At 40.0% G+C, this 17,189-nt stretch overlaps 1 protein-coding gene across 2 annotated transcripts in view; it reads left to right on the top strand.

Moving 5' to 3' along the window:
- LOC142442683 (bifunctional heparan sulfate N-deacetylase/N-sulfotransferase 3) overlaps window positions 1-17,189 on the top strand; it is a 235,732-nt gene that overhangs the window by 90,501 nt on the left and 128,042 nt on the right. For both annotated transcript variants that reach the window (XM_075543886.1, XM_075543885.1), the window contains exon 3: window positions 2,530-2,684. In XM_075543886.1, the coding sequence (XP_075400001.1) occupies window positions 2,530-2,684 (155 nt within the window). The remainder of the gene's footprint in view (window positions 1-2,529; window positions 2,685-17,189) is intronic.

Genomic DNA, 17,189 nt, shown 5'->3' with positions numbered 1-17,189 from the left:
GAACTAGGAGGCAAAGGACATTTATAGAGGTCTAAATACGGGCATGTACATATGTAAATATTTATATTATAACAATAGGGAAATAGATCTATGTACATATGTTTACTTGTTAAATATTAAGGTAACAGACTGACATTGGGCCTCTACTCAAGTATTTTCAATATCCTTTGCCAGGTCAATTCTTCTTTGGTCTTCCTTATTAAATGTTCAACTTCCACATGCATTTGTGAAACATTATGGAGAAGTTCCACTCTGTCCCATAGAATCACTCAAGGACAATGGGTTTGAATTTTGTTTAGGGATTCTTCAGTTGTTGTTTATGTAGGAGAAAATGAAAGTCAGTATTTTGTTTCATATCAATAGAGTACTGAAGCAGATGAAAGTGATATTCAAGACTGCCCTACTCGAACCCCCAAACCAAAGCCTAACCATAGTCCTCAAATCCATTCTGACTTGTAGCGCCCCCATAACAAGGTTTGCAAAACAGTAAGTCTTTGCAGGAGCAGGCAACCTGTCCTTCTCCCGTGGAGCCGCTGAGGGGTTTGAACTTCTAACATTACAGTTAGCAGCTCAATGTCTAGTCCCCAGAGCCACCAGGGTTCCTTTACTGGATGAAAGGTCTTGTTATTCTATTCAGTCAATATCATTCAATCTCTATGCCTCCCGTATAAATTAGAATGACCATGGACCCACGTTTTAAACCTATACCGATGGTAAATCTCCTCCACTGCCTGATAAATCAACGGCTCAGTTATTTTCCTGCCAATAAGCGTTCGTCTTCCTTCGCTCGGGAAATTGAAGGAGAGAAAAGTGGTAACAGGCACTGGCCACCGTTGTCTGTGACACAGCAGCAGTCCATCCACCTTCTTTCGACTGCAGGGTGCCGTGAAAATCATCTGTACCACAGTTAACACACACACGTGCACACTGCAAGGGACTGGGTTCAAAATATACTCTTGTACGAGATTGCTGGATTCAATGTTGTGGCTGACATTTAAGTGCGGCTGCATAAATGAGTGATGATTAATATCATCTGATTACGTGCCAACCCAGTCGTGCGGGTCTTATATTGCTTTCATGAAGTCATGCTCGGGGAAGTATAAAAGGAAACACCTGCGCCCTTCAAATGAGTTAAGGGAAGAGCGGCAGTTCCCACATGCAACCAGGCTGCAGGTAAAGGGAGAGAGAAATAAAACAAGCCCAGCTGTGGGACGGGAACAAGAAGCAGGCTGACTTCCAAGGAAATGAAAATTTTCTGCTGGGTGGAACAAGTATCTGCTTCCAAGAATTTGAGAGAAAGGACAAGCCTGAGGAGCATGAGCAACACTAAGCAGCAGCAGCAGCAGCAGCAGCTTGGTTGTTTACTGATGAATGTATCGCTGCTCTGTCCTTCTTTCTATCGCGTTAGTGCTTCCTCTTTATTTCTCTATTGCACTTTCCCTAATTTCCACCATAACGTGTTTTACCTCTTTTGTCTCCTATACATGTCTTCACTGCCCAGTTGAAACTGAATGAATCTGAACTCATAGAGACCCCATGGGTGTCAGAGTAGAACCATGCTCCATAGGCTTTCATTGCTGATGTTTCAGCAGGAGAAAATCCAGGTGTTTCTTCTGAGGCACCTGTGCATGGGCTCACACCTCCAGCCTTTCAGTTGGCAGATACATGTGTGAAACCTTTGCAGCCCCGAGGGACTATCTGCACACCTTCACCTCGTCTCACTGTCTCTGAGTTCATCCTGACCCTCAGTGACCCCGTGGGGCAGAATAGAATTGCCTCGGTGGGTTTCTGATACTGTAAATCTTTACAGAACCTGAAAACCTCCTCTTTCTCCCATTGAGTGGCTAGTGGATTTGAACTGCTGACCTGAGTCACCCACTATGCCGCCAGGGCTCCTCATGCATGCCTTAGTTTCCTTAAAATACTACAGTAATTGACTTCTTCTAAGACCAAAAAATGAACTCATCAAGAAAGAACAGTTTTTGTTGTGACTATATTCACAACCCAATTAATATGATCTATTGTGGCCCTCTGAAACATATTTCCCAGCTCATGTTCCCTTGATTAGATTTCCTGTTTGTCCTTTCTTCACTCTAAGCCATGATTTTGTTTGAATGACACAGAAAAGTGTATCTTTCTGTTCAGCTTGACAATGGACAAAGACGCAGAAGTTAAGTGTTGTGATGTCTTTGAAAATTGTTTTGTGTTGCCTTCTCTCATTTAGTTTGTATCCATGATTTATGTTTAACAACCTGTTAAAAGAATTTGGGCATTCTCTATGGTGATTTGTCACTCTCTTTGGCAGATTTTCCTGTGCTACATTTCATGCCCAAGGCTGGATATGTCTTTATATTGCTATAGCTGGTGTCTTCTACATACATAGAGGTAGATGATAGATAGATAGATAGATAGATAGATAGATAGATAGATAGATAGATAGAGAGATAGAGAGATAGATAAGTATTGGGCAGATCGTTATATAATCAGTAGGGTTAGTTGACTAACCTGTGTTTGTGTTTTTCCCTGAAGGGACCGAGGAGGAGGATGAAGGGGATGACTGCCTCCTGGGGTCTGTGGACGAGTTCTGGTGGTTCCCTCACATGTGGAGCCACATGCAGCCCCACCTCTTCCACAACGAGTCCTCCTTGGTGGAGCAGATGATGCTCAACAAGAAATTTGCCTTAGTAAGTAACTCATATTGGCTTCTGCATTTATCTAGGTTGGCCGAGTTTTTATATTGGAAATTTCTTAAAGGCTTTACAGACAGGGGCAACTGTCCAAGAGGCTTTTCTGTGGGCTCATAAAGAAGTTCTTCATAGCATAGCCTTTGAAAGATGGCTCTGAGTTTACATGCTTGATGTACTGAGGGGACAATTTAAGAGGAACTTCACCACTCAGTCACATGATGGCCTGTGCCATAAAGGAGCTTCCTGCTACATTAGGGAGATAGGAGTATGCCCAGAAAGCAACTATTCATCAAAATGGCATATCTATGGCCCATTGTGAACGGGGACAATACAGACACAGAACTCACAATTCAGAAAGGTGAGTATCACTGACAGTCGTTAGCGAAGCAACCTTGTGGAAACAAGAGTTCAGGTTCACACCGCAATGGGTAAGATGTGGGTGTCAGTTTGTCTTGAGTGAAATGAAGCTGAGGGGAAAGTCTGGTCAGAGCCCATAGCATACCTTCAGAATGAAGTACTGAAGACCCAACCTAGGCAGTAATAAAAATGGAAAGACTGCCATTTAAAAGACAGTTTAAATGTATGTGTCACAGGGATGGAAATTTTATTTTCCTGGACCAGAGTACATTATTTGATACTGAAGAATTTATGATTCAGGACAGAAGAATTTACAATAAAAGTTCTAATAAATACAATAGGCTGGAAAATATGCCTGTCACCAATGGGAGGAAACTGATTAAAAAGCCAGTAAAACAGGAGGAGGGAATGGTGTTCATCTCTGTCTCCCTGTGGATTATCACTGTTAGGTGCTGTCAAGCGGGTTCCAACTCACAGCAACCACCCATCCAACCAAAACGACGCTGCTCAGTCCTGCCCCGTCCTCAAGGTTATTGTTATGCTTGATCCCACAGCTGCACCCACTGGGTCCATCCATATCATCCGGGGTCTCCTACTGTGCCAGGCATGATACCCTTTCCAGGGAAAGTGCTCTCCAGACACTATCTGCAAAGTAGGTGAGACAGTCTCAACCTTTCCGCTTCTAAGGAACCTTCTAGCTGTATCTCTTCCAAGACAGATTTGTTTGTTCTTTTGGAAGTCCATGATGATTTCACCAACTCTACAATTCAAATGCGTCAATTCTTCTCACTCTTCCTTATTCAGTGTCTAATTCTCACATGTTCACGAGGCTATTGAAAATCTCATGGCACAGGTCAGGCCCACCTTAATCCTCAAAGTAACCTCTTTGCTCTTTCGCACTTTAAAGTGATCTTGTGCACCAGATTTACCTAATGTAATGTGTTGTTTGATTTGCCTGCTGCTTCCATGAGCATTGATGGTGGGCACAAGAAAGATGAAGTCAGTGACAGTTTCCATATTTCTTTCTCCGTTTATCATGAGGGTACTAATTGGTCCACTTGTGAGGATTTTTTCCTTTTTTGTGCATTGACTTGGAAGCCATTCTGAGGCTGAAATCCTTGATCTTATTCAGCAATTGTTTCAAGTCCGCTTCACTTTCAGCAAGAAAGGTTGCATCTTCCTCATATCAAAGGTAGTTACATCCAATCTTGATAGTATAGATAGGTAGTTAGATCCAATCTTGATAAAGGCAGTCCCTCCCATCTTGATGCCACTTTCTTCCCTATAGTCCAGCTTCTCAGATTATTCGGTCAGCATACAGATTGAATATGTATGTTAAGAGGTTACAACCCAGACACACATCTTTCCAAATTTTAAATCATACAGTATTCCCTTGTTCTGTTAGAAGACAACCTCTTGGTCCATACACAGGTTCTGCATAAGCCAATTATGTCTTCAGATTCCCCTCTTCAAAAGCTCTCCATAGTTGATTATGATTCATACAGTGGAATTCCTTTGCATAGTCAATAAAACACAAGGAAATATATTTATTGTTTTTGCTGCTTTCGTCCAAGATCCAGTGATATTCCTTACTCCACATTCTCTTCTGACTCCAACTTGAATTTCTGCAGTTCCCTGTTGATGTACTGCTACAACCATAGTTGAATGATCTCAGCAAAATTTTACTTGCATGTGTTTCATAATTTCACAGTCTACTGGGTCACATTTATTCAAAAAGGCTACAGATGTGGATTGCTTCCACTTGGTTGGACAAGTAGCAGTCTTCCAAGTTTCTAGGCATAGGTGAGTGAGTGCTTCCAGCGCTTCATCAGCTTGCTGAAACATGTCCATTCCTGGAGCCTTGATTTTTGCTAATGTCTTCAATGCAGTTTGAACTTCTTCCTTCATCAGTTCTTGGTCTTATATTACCTCTTGAAATGGTTGAATGCCAACTAGCTCTTTTACGTACAATGACACTATTTCTGCCCTCTTCTTTTGATGCTTCATGCATTGTTGAACATTTTGGTCACAGAATCTTGCAGTATTACAACTCAAGGTTTGTGTTTTTCTCTTCAGTTCTTCTATTTTAAGATATGTGATATATTGTTTTTTCTTTTTCTGGTTTCTAACTCCAGATCTTTTCACGGTTTACTAAAATACTTTATCTTCCTGAGCTTCCCTTTGAAATTTTCTGCTCAACTCTTACTTCATCATTTCTTCCATTTGCATTAACTACTCTATAATCAACAGAAAGTTTCCGAATTTCACCTGATCTCCATTTTGATCTTTTCTTTCTTTGCTGTCTTTTGCTTTCTTCACATATGATGTTCTTGATGTTATCCTACAGTTAGTCCGTTCTCTGTCGTTAGTGCTCAGTGAGTCATATATATTCATGAGATGTTCTCAAAATTCAGTTGGGAAATACTCAAGATCATATTTTAGTTCACAGAGGCTTTTGTCAATTTTTGTCGACTTCAACAAAATTTACGACTGGCTACAAAAACACATGCAGGGACCCAGAAATGCAATCGTTTATTCACTTAGTGTTCTCTCTTTCTAGACAGGGAGTATTTTAGGGGCAGGAACTATACTCTGTCCATCATAATATCACAGTGCCTAGCTCGTGGAAGAGGCACTGTGATGGTTCAAGTAAGAGAGTTATCATCTTTCATTAATTACTGGCCAATGCACTTCATGCACAGCAACCATGTGTCACTAAGGTTCAATTATGATGTTGAGCCGGGTTCAGTGGAGCTTCCAGACTAAGATGGACTAGGAAGAAAGACCTGATGATCAAGAAAAGCCTCCAACATCTCCACTGAAAGCTCTATGGGTTACAACAATCTGATCTAAGGCTGACTGTAGGGATGACACAGGCCTGGGAATAATTTTTTTTTTTTTGTTATATGTAGGGTCAGTGTGAGTAGGGGGAGAGCTGATATCAGCTATTAAGAACAGCTCATGTAAAGCTGTTCAGTAAGTAATTCCATAGCATAAATTATCAAAAGCAGCAGGAATTAATACTGAAGAAGGAATTGATATGCAACACATCTAATTTATTGCTGCGTTGATTGCTTATTTGGAAATTTCAAAACTTACATTCTTCATAGATCATCTACTTTATTAATAATTCCCAAAGAATCAGATCACTTTTCTAGGAAAGTTCTATTACTTATAGACTAAGCCCAGTGTGCAAAATTAAATTAAAATTCATTGTATTTATTAACTTGGGTATGATTTAAAAGTCTAAAATATAGTCACCTGCTTTACAGGCAATAAAATATCTTACCACATATTGGAAGTTCCCACTCATGGCCATTCCTCCAGAAGAAATTTGAAGAATAATCACTCGGTTTTGAGGTTTTCCCATCCACGCATGCTTCTCACCCTTGCAGTTCTTAAACCCTTGAAATGCACTGTTTCTTCATATGCTTAAGTTAAATATATAGTTTACTCTAGATAGCATAGAGAGCTTCTGCATAAGATGATAGAGAAATAGTTACATCTTCTATGCCTGGCCATTCAGATATGAAACTCAGTTTTTAAGCTAAACAGAATTTTCAAGAATAGGAATGTCTCTTAAGATGAATGACATTACACCCGAACCGCTGGAGCTGTGCTGTTTGAGTTGTTGCTCTAGATTTGGCTTACTAAAATATACTTAGTAAGGAGTTAGCATTTATACTTACTATTTCTTGTGGGGAATATAGAAAACCGAATACTTTCTAAGTAGCATGAGAAATCCAGATTGTCTTTTCACTTCAGTCAACTCTTAAAAATAGTCACACAGTTTCAAGTGCACCTTAGCAATACCTCATATTTTCCTAAGAAAACAGGAATCGTGCCTCTCCATTTTGATATTGTGAAAATATTCTGTTGGAAAGCTAGTCTCTTTTAGTTTTTCAAAAAAAATTAAACAAATAGTAGATACCATGTAACACTGGGTGAATATTACCACAATTTGTAACAGAAAGCACAAAAAAATCCCATCTCAAATTAAGGCAACATTAATTCTGCCATCTTTACAGGCCTGAGCCTGATGATGGCAGGATAGGAGGGAGAGGAAAAATTGGTGTGTTAGTCTGGGTAAACTAGGGAAACAAATCCACAGAAACTCATATGTATCAGAGTTTTATATAAAGGGTAAGTATACATTAACAAAGCATCCCAACCCAGTGCTGTCCAAGCCCACAAGTCCAACATTAGCCCATATGTCCGACACTGATCTACAAAGTCCTCCTCAATATCCGAAAACACACGCAATGATGCCGACTGCAGGAGGAAAGCCGAATCAGTGAATGTGTAAGCATCTCAGCACTGGCAGGGGTCTCCACACGGCTGCTCCAGCACCCAGAGCTGCATCGGGGTAGGTCCACGTGGCTTCTCCTCGGGGATGTTTTGCAGGAAGTGAGCCTTGCCAGCTGAAGCAGGGAACTGGCTAAGGCAGCTGCACCCTAGTCCAACCATCAGAAAGCAAGAGACCCGAGAATTAGAAAGGCAAGACTTACTGAGCCATTTATCTTTCCACCCTTCAATTAATCCCACATGTGTTTATCGGTCAGGTTAACACAATGAACCTTCAGTATCTCAATTGGTATTATTAATTGCAATTAGCAAGGGAGAAAAATGACTGTAGTTTCGTATATCTGTAGATTTAAATAATAAATGTGAAACAAAGGTTTTATGAAAAATGTACATAAAACAAAACACCAATAAAAGATATAAACAAAGAAAAAACTGGTAACCATTGAAAAAATTATTTCCAGGCAGGTTTTACATTCACCATTATGTTCCCTGGAACTAAAACAGTAGTCAGTAAATACTTGAATTAGTTAGTTAATACCATCTTTGCCTCTATTTAAAACTTAAAACTCAATGCCATTGAGTCAAATCCAACTCTCAATAATAAACAAATCTGTGTAGGAAGAAGTACAGCTTAAAGAAGACTACCCCTCAGAGGCAAGTGTGGCCAGAGTTCTTCCGGCATGCTTTGGGCATGTTACAGAAGAGACACAAACCCCTGTAGGAAGACGTCACGCTCAGTCACTCAGAGGGGCAGTCAACAGGAAGGCCCTCAGTGAGATGGATTGACACTGGCTGCAACAATGGGCTCACACACAAGAGTACATGTGAGGCCGGAGCAGGACTGGTGGTGCTTTGTTCTGCTGTCCATAGGGGTCTCTGAGAGATGGAACCACTTTATGGTACCAATCAACATCTATAGCTTGCAAGTACTTGAAAGTACATACAAAAGGACTCCAAGATGTGAGTGAAAACTTGGAAGAGAGCAGTAGGAACAGACATGGGCAGGAGTCATAAGCACTCCTTTAGAATCTGTTAGTCATATCATGTTGCTGTAACAGAAATACCACAAGTGGATAACTTTAACAAACACATTTATTTCCTCCAAGTTCAGAAGGCTACGAGTCTGAATTCAGTGTCTTAGCTCTAAGACACGTCTTTGGTGGTTCTGGAGAAAGGTCCTTGCCTCTTTTCAGCTTTTTTCCCTTAACCGTGGTTACCTTCATGTGGGAAAGCTTCTTTCTTCACCCATCTCTGCTTGTTGGCTTAAACTTGTACTTTATGTCGTTTACAAAAAAGAAAAGCTATCTAGTCTGACTCACAAGAATTCTACAGGGCAGAGTCGACCTGCCCCATAGAGCTTCCAAGGCTACCATCTTTACAGAAGCAGGTTCCCACATCGTGCTCCTACTGATTGCCTGGTGGGTTCAAATCACTGACCTCTTGGTTAAATATAACAGTGGAGCACTTAACCACTGCATCACCAGGGTTATATGTTTGTGTGTGCATTTACTTATTCGCTATTCATGTATTTATTCATGTAAAACATCTAGGAAGAGGGACAAGCACATAGAAAATACTCAATAAGTTTTAGCTGTTGTTTTAGATTGATACTTGGTTGTTCTGTGGCAAAGATTGGTTAATGTAAATTCTACACATTTTATAAATACGAACTGACTCTTAGGTGATTATTTCTCATTAAGAAGTTAGGGTGACCAGTTTGAAGATGGCTGTGGATGACAATGAAACCAAAAATCAGCTTTTAGAGCCTCTACTTGGTTTAAGCCTCCACGGCATTCTCTCAGGCCATTGACTAGGGTTGGGAGTAGCCTTGCTCTCAGAGTCCAACAGAAGGTGAATTAATGAAATGTAGTTAGGTTTAATCTCAGAGTACATCAGAAGGTGAATTAATGAAATGTAGTTAGGTTTAATTTTAACACCTCTCATTTCCTTGTTTTAATTTTTGGCTCATTTTTAATTTGTTCTGGTTTTTCTTATTTTATGCTTTCTTTTGGATTGAGACTTTTCTGTGTATTATTTTGTTATTGTGAGTTTTGGTATGATTTTCTTTGTATGGAATATAGGATAAAGAAATTAATAGTTTTTTAGGGTTATGGCAGGGGAGGTTGGGAGAAAATAAAGAGCTAATAACAACGAGTTCAATAATAAAGAAAATGTTCTGAATCAACTGTGGTGATGATTACACAACTCTATTATAACCAAACAATTGAATTATAGGTTAAGTGAATTATATGTCATAAAACTGTTTAAAAATAAATTCAGGTTACAGAGGTTTACTGCTGCTAAATTTAAAGGTGTAATAAGTAAAGATCTAGGAATTCAGATGTTTATGCATATATACATATTATGTCCTTTATATACAATTAAAGGACATATCATGTCCTTTAATTCTCACAGATAGCTTACATGATAGATATGTTTATAATTTATCATCACTTTTTACATGAAATGAACTCTGGTAATTTAGAGGGTTAAGGATGGGGCTGCTAAGCAAAAGATCAGTGAGTCAAACCTACCAATGACTTCATGGGAGGAGTACATAGGAGGCTCCCCAGTCCCCCTAAAGATTTACAGTCTTGGAAATACTAAGAAACTGTTCTGCCCGATCTTTCAGGGTTCCTATGAGTTGGAATCAACTAGATGTCTGTGGGTAGGAGTGAGGCTTCAGAAGTCCATGTCTTTCAATACTAAACCAATTGTGTTCCCCAGATCTCCTCCAACCTCACTTCCCAGATGTAAGTGTAGATTTCATCCGTGCTTCATAATCCAAGGGAATACCCGGTAATCCAAGTAGTTAATATCAGGGAAACAGAAACTAGACGTAGAACTCAGTTCATAGTTGTTCTTGTGGTTCTCGAAGGTTCACCAAGACAGGAAGTTTCTCAAAAATGTCTAGAAAGGAAACAGACAACATGACCGAGTGTTATTTATTATGGATAGACTGAGGAGGTAGAAAGACGAGGCAGCCTTGGGAAACTAGTGGGGCAGATCTCTCTTCCGTCCTTTAAGATCACTCTGAGTTGAAATCAATTCAGCAGCAATTAGTTTGGCCCTTTGGTCTCTAGATTAAGAGACTAATTAAATAAAATCTGTCTGGAAAAAATGTTGCCTCTCATGTCTGCTCCCTAAATGAAATATGTGAATTCCTAAATTGAGGCTGTATTCCAGTTTGCAGCCTGCTTGCATTCTGCTTTTCTTCACCACCTTGGATTTAAAGGTGAGCGAGGGTTTTTCCCAAGGAAAGGACTGAATGAACAATGCGCAGAAACGCAGGGCGGCCTTGGTGGTAACCAGGTGTTCAAACAATGTTGGAAGCCTTGGGCATCATGTAATACTAAACGGAGTGATGGAAATAGAGAACATTGAAGTTCTTTCCAATTTAGAAAATCTAAGTGAAGTAAACCAAGGAATGAGTTTCAAATTGGGCTGCTACCCACAGGGCAGCAGAACGAAACTGCCAGATGCTTGGAGGGAAAAGAGGAGGCTTCGTGCTCCCTCGGAGATGTTTCCCGAGTTGGAACCGTGTGTGGACAGTGCTGTTGTTGCCCTGCAGCGCTGCTCTAAGTCAGAATGGAGTCAATGGCAGTGAGTGACATGTCAGCCCCTTTATTTGGACATTGTTCACTCAACATCTGTAGACAAATACCTACACTGTTCTTTCGTGTTTTTGCACAATGTACACATCTCTGTCTCAGGGATTTGGCCTCCATTCTAACTTAGCTTTGGAAGTCCTAAAAGCTTATGATGGAAGGTCAAGCAAATCCTTGAGGCAAACTTCATTGGATGATTACAGTTGTCAGGAAATAGAACCTTCAGAGCTGACCAGAAAATATTTTTAGGTACCAACCATGGGCTAATTCAGGCCTCAACCTAAACTTAAATTTCAGCACCAATTCTGAATCAAGGATTAATTTTAAAATATTAATGACTGACCTACAATATAGTTTGAAGTATATATTGTGCAGATGTAAAAATAGAAAAATGCACCAATAGGAAAGTAAAAGAGCTTATGACACATAAACCAAAAAGTCAATACTGATCCATCCACTCAGCTTAAGAAAGGCACTTAAATTCTGGCAAATTAATTTTTAAAGTTTCATTTTTAGTAACAAGATAATTAGTGGAGATTTTTTTATCATGGAACATATTGCCTGTTACTGATAATATTTTTTAAATTGTTAGTATTAATAGAGCAATTTTCCTAAAACCATAAAACCTTACCAAGAAGTGTACCTATTTATTTCATTGTCATCAATTTTTTCATACTCTTTTATAAATTCAGCATAACCTGATAATTCACTAGCTTGAATGTCTATTGTCAATTATCCAACATTTTAGATTAGTAAGCACATTAATTCTTCCAATGTGGAAATAAAGATTATAATATAAAATGTAACGTTAAGTCGATTAAAAGACTTGCTGACGTAGGAATATGTGGTAATCATTTAATTTGTTTGCTTGCCAACTGAAGAATTATTTGTACCACAGGGAAGCACTTTTTAAAGAGGCGCACTAAAATTCTATTTTACTGATATTGAACACGAAGTCCAGGTCTAGTAATAATAACAAAAATGGAGTTTAAAATAAGATGCGAAGAGTCCAATCACAGCTCGTAGGCCACTTTGGGAATCATCTAACGAACACCGTTAAGAGAGGCCTCGGCTCTTATTGAAAGCAGGATAATGTCCACGGCTCACTTTGTAAGAAGATGGCTAGAGGGACAGGGAAAGGCTGTATCTAAGCTATAAGCGATATAAGAGAAGACTTAGGACTATATTTTAAGATCTAATGCAAACTGCATTTTCTATTTCAAAGTACTGGTATGGCTGTTGCAGTGTTTCAGTATTGAAGAGTGCCAATATTAAAATCCTTGCTACCACCATTTTAGCAACCTGAGATTCTTCCCTAAGATGCCCCAAATCTCCCAACGTCTCAGCAGTAAGGGTCCCTGGGCCAACAGACCACCCTTACCAGAGGTTGTGGCTGCCAGCGGTTCTAAGTGATCAGTGCCATGGCAGACAATTAGCTCATTAAATATTTAGAATATTGCCCCTGATTATAATCAGTCAATCTTATGGTAGAGGATTGAAATTAGTATTTAGAAAGGAAGTCATAGAAGAAGTACAATGCCGTCTATTTAAGTATTGCTCTCCTAATTGAGATAGAAAGTTATTTTTTTTAAAAGAATGGTGTATGTGGAATGGTGTTTGACATTTAGTAAGAATCCAGCAGCTTAAAGAAAATCATATGATACACCTGAGTCTGCCAGACTCTTTATTTGTCCATGAGCCATTATCAAACTCACAGGTATTTCTTTACATATAATTGATTCTGCTGATGAAATACTAGCCTTAAGATGACAATGATCCTTTTAGCAATTTCATCTGCTTGTTATAGTCAATGTTTCCGTTTATCCATGTTCTTCTAAAGGAAAGATGTGTCATGATACATACAGCTGGTGGTCAGCCTCATGTTTGATAAGCATTATTTTTATAACTTCACCAAATTGTTGATCAATTTGAATATCAATACAAGGTTTGAAATTTGTGGTGGAGCACTAGTTTACATTACAAGTTAACATAGCTCCAATAATCACTATTATTTGAGAATATTTGACTAGATAGCAAATCTACTTAATTCATCTCATATTGACAAAGATGCAGTATGCCCAGAGACTTGCTTAAATCTAGAGTCATAATGTGTATAAGTTTTCTCAGACAGCAATGTGGAGCTTTTATTTATAGAAGAATTAACATAGTAAGGTATATGATAGTTTCTCATTGCCCTTGTTTTCACTTCATAACGTCTCAATAATCTGAAATTCTTAGGGGTTGATATTAAGCTAATTTTCCATAGTTTCCCCAAATCTTGCTTTATGTTCTTGAAAGTCGAAGCACATTTTAAATCCATACATAATATAATTATGTCTCACTGTGGTTATTAAAAGCAACAATCTCGGAAAATCTACAGATGTGTGTGTTTTATTGCCTTAATTACTTTTTGAGGGCTTGGGTAAAAAACGAACTAACTTAATTTATTCTATCTCTCTTATTGTGTTTTCACCTAACAATATATTTATTACTTTAATAATCGTTTTATTAGGGGCTGATACAACTCATATCATAATCCATACATACATCAATTGTGTAAAGCACATTTGTACGTTCATTGTCCTCATCATTCTCAAAACATTTTCTCTCCACCTAAGCCCCTGGAACCAGCTCCTCGTTTTTACCCCTCCCCTCTCCGCCCTCCCCCATGAACCCTTGATAATTTATAAATTATTATTTTTCCATATCTTGCCCTGTCCGAAATCTCCCTTCACCCCCTTTCTGTTGTCCATCCCCCAGGGAAGAAGTCACATGTAGATCCTTGTAATTGATTCCCCTTTGCAGCCCACCCTCCCTGCCAGTATCGCCATTCATACCACTGGTCCTGAAGGGATCATCCACCCTGGATTCTCTGCGTTTCCAGTTCCTATCTGTACAAGTGTACACTCTCTGATCTAGCCAGATTTGTAATGTAGAATCGGGATTATGATAGTCGGTGTGGGGGTGGGAAGGCAAGGAAGCATTTAGGAACTAGAGGAAAGTTATATTTTTCATCGTTGCTACATCACACACTGACTGGCTCATCTTCTTCCCGAGACCCTTCTGTAAGGAGTTGTCCAGTGGCCTACAAATAGGCTTTGGGTCTCCACTCTGCACTAACCCCCTCATCCACTATGATATGTTTTTTTGTTCTGATGATGCCTGATACCTGATCCCTTCGAAACCTCATGATCACACAGACTAGTGTGCTTCTTCCATGTGGCCTTTGTTGCTTCTGATCTCGATGGACTCTTGTTTACCTTCAAGCCTTTAAGATAAGAGATGCTATATCTTTTAATAGCGGGGAATCATCAGCTTTCTTCACACATTTGCTTACACACCCATTTGTCTTCAGTGATTGTATCATGGAGGTGAGCACACTGTGATATGATTTTTTGTTCTCTGGTGCCTCATAATTGATGCCTTCATCACCTCATGATCACACAGGCTGGTGTGCTTCTTCCATGTGGGCTTTGTTGCTTCTGAGCTAGATGCCGCTTGTTTATCTTCAAGCCTTTAAGACTCCAGACGCTATCTCTTTTGATAGCCAGGCACCATTAGCTTTCTTCACCACATTTGTTTATGCACCCACTTTGTCTTCAGCAGTTGTGTCAGGAGGGTGAGCATCATAGAATGCCAATTTAATAGAAGAAAGTATTCTTGCATTGAGGGAGTACTTGAGTGGAGGCCCAATGTCTTTCTGCTACCTTAATACTAAACTTATAAATATATGCACATAGATCTATTTCCCCATCCTCATATATTTCCATATGTACATGCATTTATATAGACCTCTATAGGTGCCCTTTACCTCCTAGCTCTTTTCTCTATTTCCTTTGACTTTCCTCCTATCCCAATATCATGCTCAGTCTTCAATTGGGTTTCAGTAATTCCTCTTGCTTATATTACCTTGGATCATGCCCTACCAGGCCTCCTACACTCTACTCACCACCGATTTGGATCACTTGTGGTTCCCTTGTCACTGGGTTTGTTAACACCACTACCATTGCCCCCACCTCCCCCTCTCCCATGTCCTCCCGGAACTTTTGGTACCGTTTTTTTCTCCTTGAGATTGTTCATGCAGTGTATCATATTTAGACGGGCCTGCAGAGATAATAACAAGCACAAAAACAAGACAGAGCAAAATCAAACAACAATATACAACAAACCAATGACAAAAAACAAAACACAACAAGAAAGAAAAGCTTGTAGTTAGTTCAATGACTGTTTGTTGGCCTTTAGGAGTGTTTTCCAGTCCAGTCTGTTGGGACACCACGCCCGGGCCCCAAAGTCCACCTTCAGCATTCCCTGGGGACCTCACTGCTCCGTTCCCTTGCTGTTCTGTTGCACCCCCTTAGTGCTTTCCCTCAAATCAGTGTGGTGGTATCAGATGGGGGGCAATTCCCACACTGTGTCTCCAGTGTTGTCCTCTGTAGGACTATGGGTCACTGAGGAGCTCATGTCTCATAGTGGGGCCGGCCATGTGGTCCTCTCTGTGGACAAGCTGCTCTAATCAGGAACATCGTCCTCAAGGCCTGTTGGGCTATGATGTGCTTCACTCTCTCCTCCTCCCCCTTCATCTGCTCCCGTGTGCTCCAATCAGATATGGCCCTCTCCCTGAGCGGCAGTTTTGATGCCATCCTTTGAAATAAATTCTTCTGAGGGAAGGGGCAGGTGTCCACGTAGTAGTTGGAATTGGGGCCAGCCCCTGAGACCTCTCCACTGTTTTTTTACTCCACACCTGCATATTGCATTCATATCTTGAAGCACTGGGTTGAAGTCTGGTTCCTCTTTCCCTGTGGAGATATAAACAATACCCTCCCCTTGGGTATGTGAGTGCCCTTTGCCCCACTACTCATTTCTTTATTATTATTATTAATTTCCTTTCCCCCACCTCCTTTTTAGTTGTCTACCATATGTATCCCTGTATTTGGTCTGGTCCCTGCCACATTACCTGGTCCTCACCCCAGGAATGTTTTTCCCCATGCCCCTTTTGCTTTTTTTTTAAAGCTTACTTCAGTGGACTCATGTTGTACTTGTCATTTTGTTTGGCTTACTTTGCTTAGTGTGATTTCCTCCAATTCTTCTCTTGCAGCAATGTGTTTCATACGTTAATCACTGCTTTTTAGCGATTTGTAATACTCCATTGTATGTATATGCCACAGCTTTTTAATCCACTCATCAGTTGATGGAAATTTGGGTAGTTTCCAACACCTTGCAATTGTGAACTGTGCCACAATGAACATTGGAGCACAGATACCTGGCCTTGGTTTGTTTCTTGTCTCTTCTGGATATATGCCCAGTAGGGGGATTGCTGGGTCATGTGATAACCCGATTTCCAACTGTATTAGATATCGCCAGATCGATTTCCATAGTGGCTGTACATAGTTACAGGTTCACCAGCAGTAGATGAGAGTTCCTGTGTCCCCACAGCCCCTCCAACACTTGTTGCTTTCTGATTTTTTGAATTGGGCTATCTTTGAGAGTGTTAGGTGGTACCTCATTATTGTTTTAATTTGCGTTTCTCTTATGACTAAAGATCGGGAACATTTTCCCACATGCTTCTTGGCCATACGGATTTCTGCCCCTGTGAAACTTCTGTTCAGGTCCTTTGCCCACCTCCTCGGTGGGCGATTACTTTTTTTTCTTTTCTTTTTGGTAGCTAGCAGTGTATTGTAGTTTTTAGTAATAAGGCCTTTGGCTGATATGTCATTGCTAAAAATGTTTTCCCAGTCTGTGGGCTCTCTTCTTACCCTCTTGGTGTATTCTTTCAATGTACACAGGCATTTTATCTTCAGTATATCCCATTTGTCAATTTGTGCCTCCTCTGTGTGTGTGTCCTTCCCTATGTATTCCCTGTGCCAAAGTTCTCAAGTTGGTCTCTATTCCCTCCCTCTTGATGGCCCTAGTAGTTTGGGGTTTAACTTCAAGGTCTGTGATCCACCTTGAGTTTATTCTTGTGCATGGAGTGAAATAAGGGTCTTGCTTCATTTTTCTGCAGGTAAATATCCATTTTTTTTCCAGCACCACTTGTTAAAGAGGGCATCCGCTTCCCATTTGATATTTTTGAAGCCATTATCAAAGATCAGTTGTCTGTATGCTAATGATTTTATTTCTGGATTTTCAGTTCTTTTCCAATGGGTTGAGTATCTGTCATTGTACCAGTACCATGCGGTTTTGACAACTGTGGCTGTACAGTATGTGCTAAAGTCAGGTAAAGCAAGCCCTCCCA

Source organism: Tenrec ecaudatus, chromosome 3 (genome assembly GCF_050624435.1).
Source record: "Tenrec ecaudatus isolate mTenEca1 chromosome 3, mTenEca1.hap1, whole genome shotgun sequence".
Taxonomy (NCBI): domain Eukaryota; kingdom Metazoa; phylum Chordata; class Mammalia; order Afrosoricida; family Tenrecidae; genus Tenrec; species Tenrec ecaudatus.
This window is presented reverse-complemented; position numbering and strand designations above follow the sequence as displayed.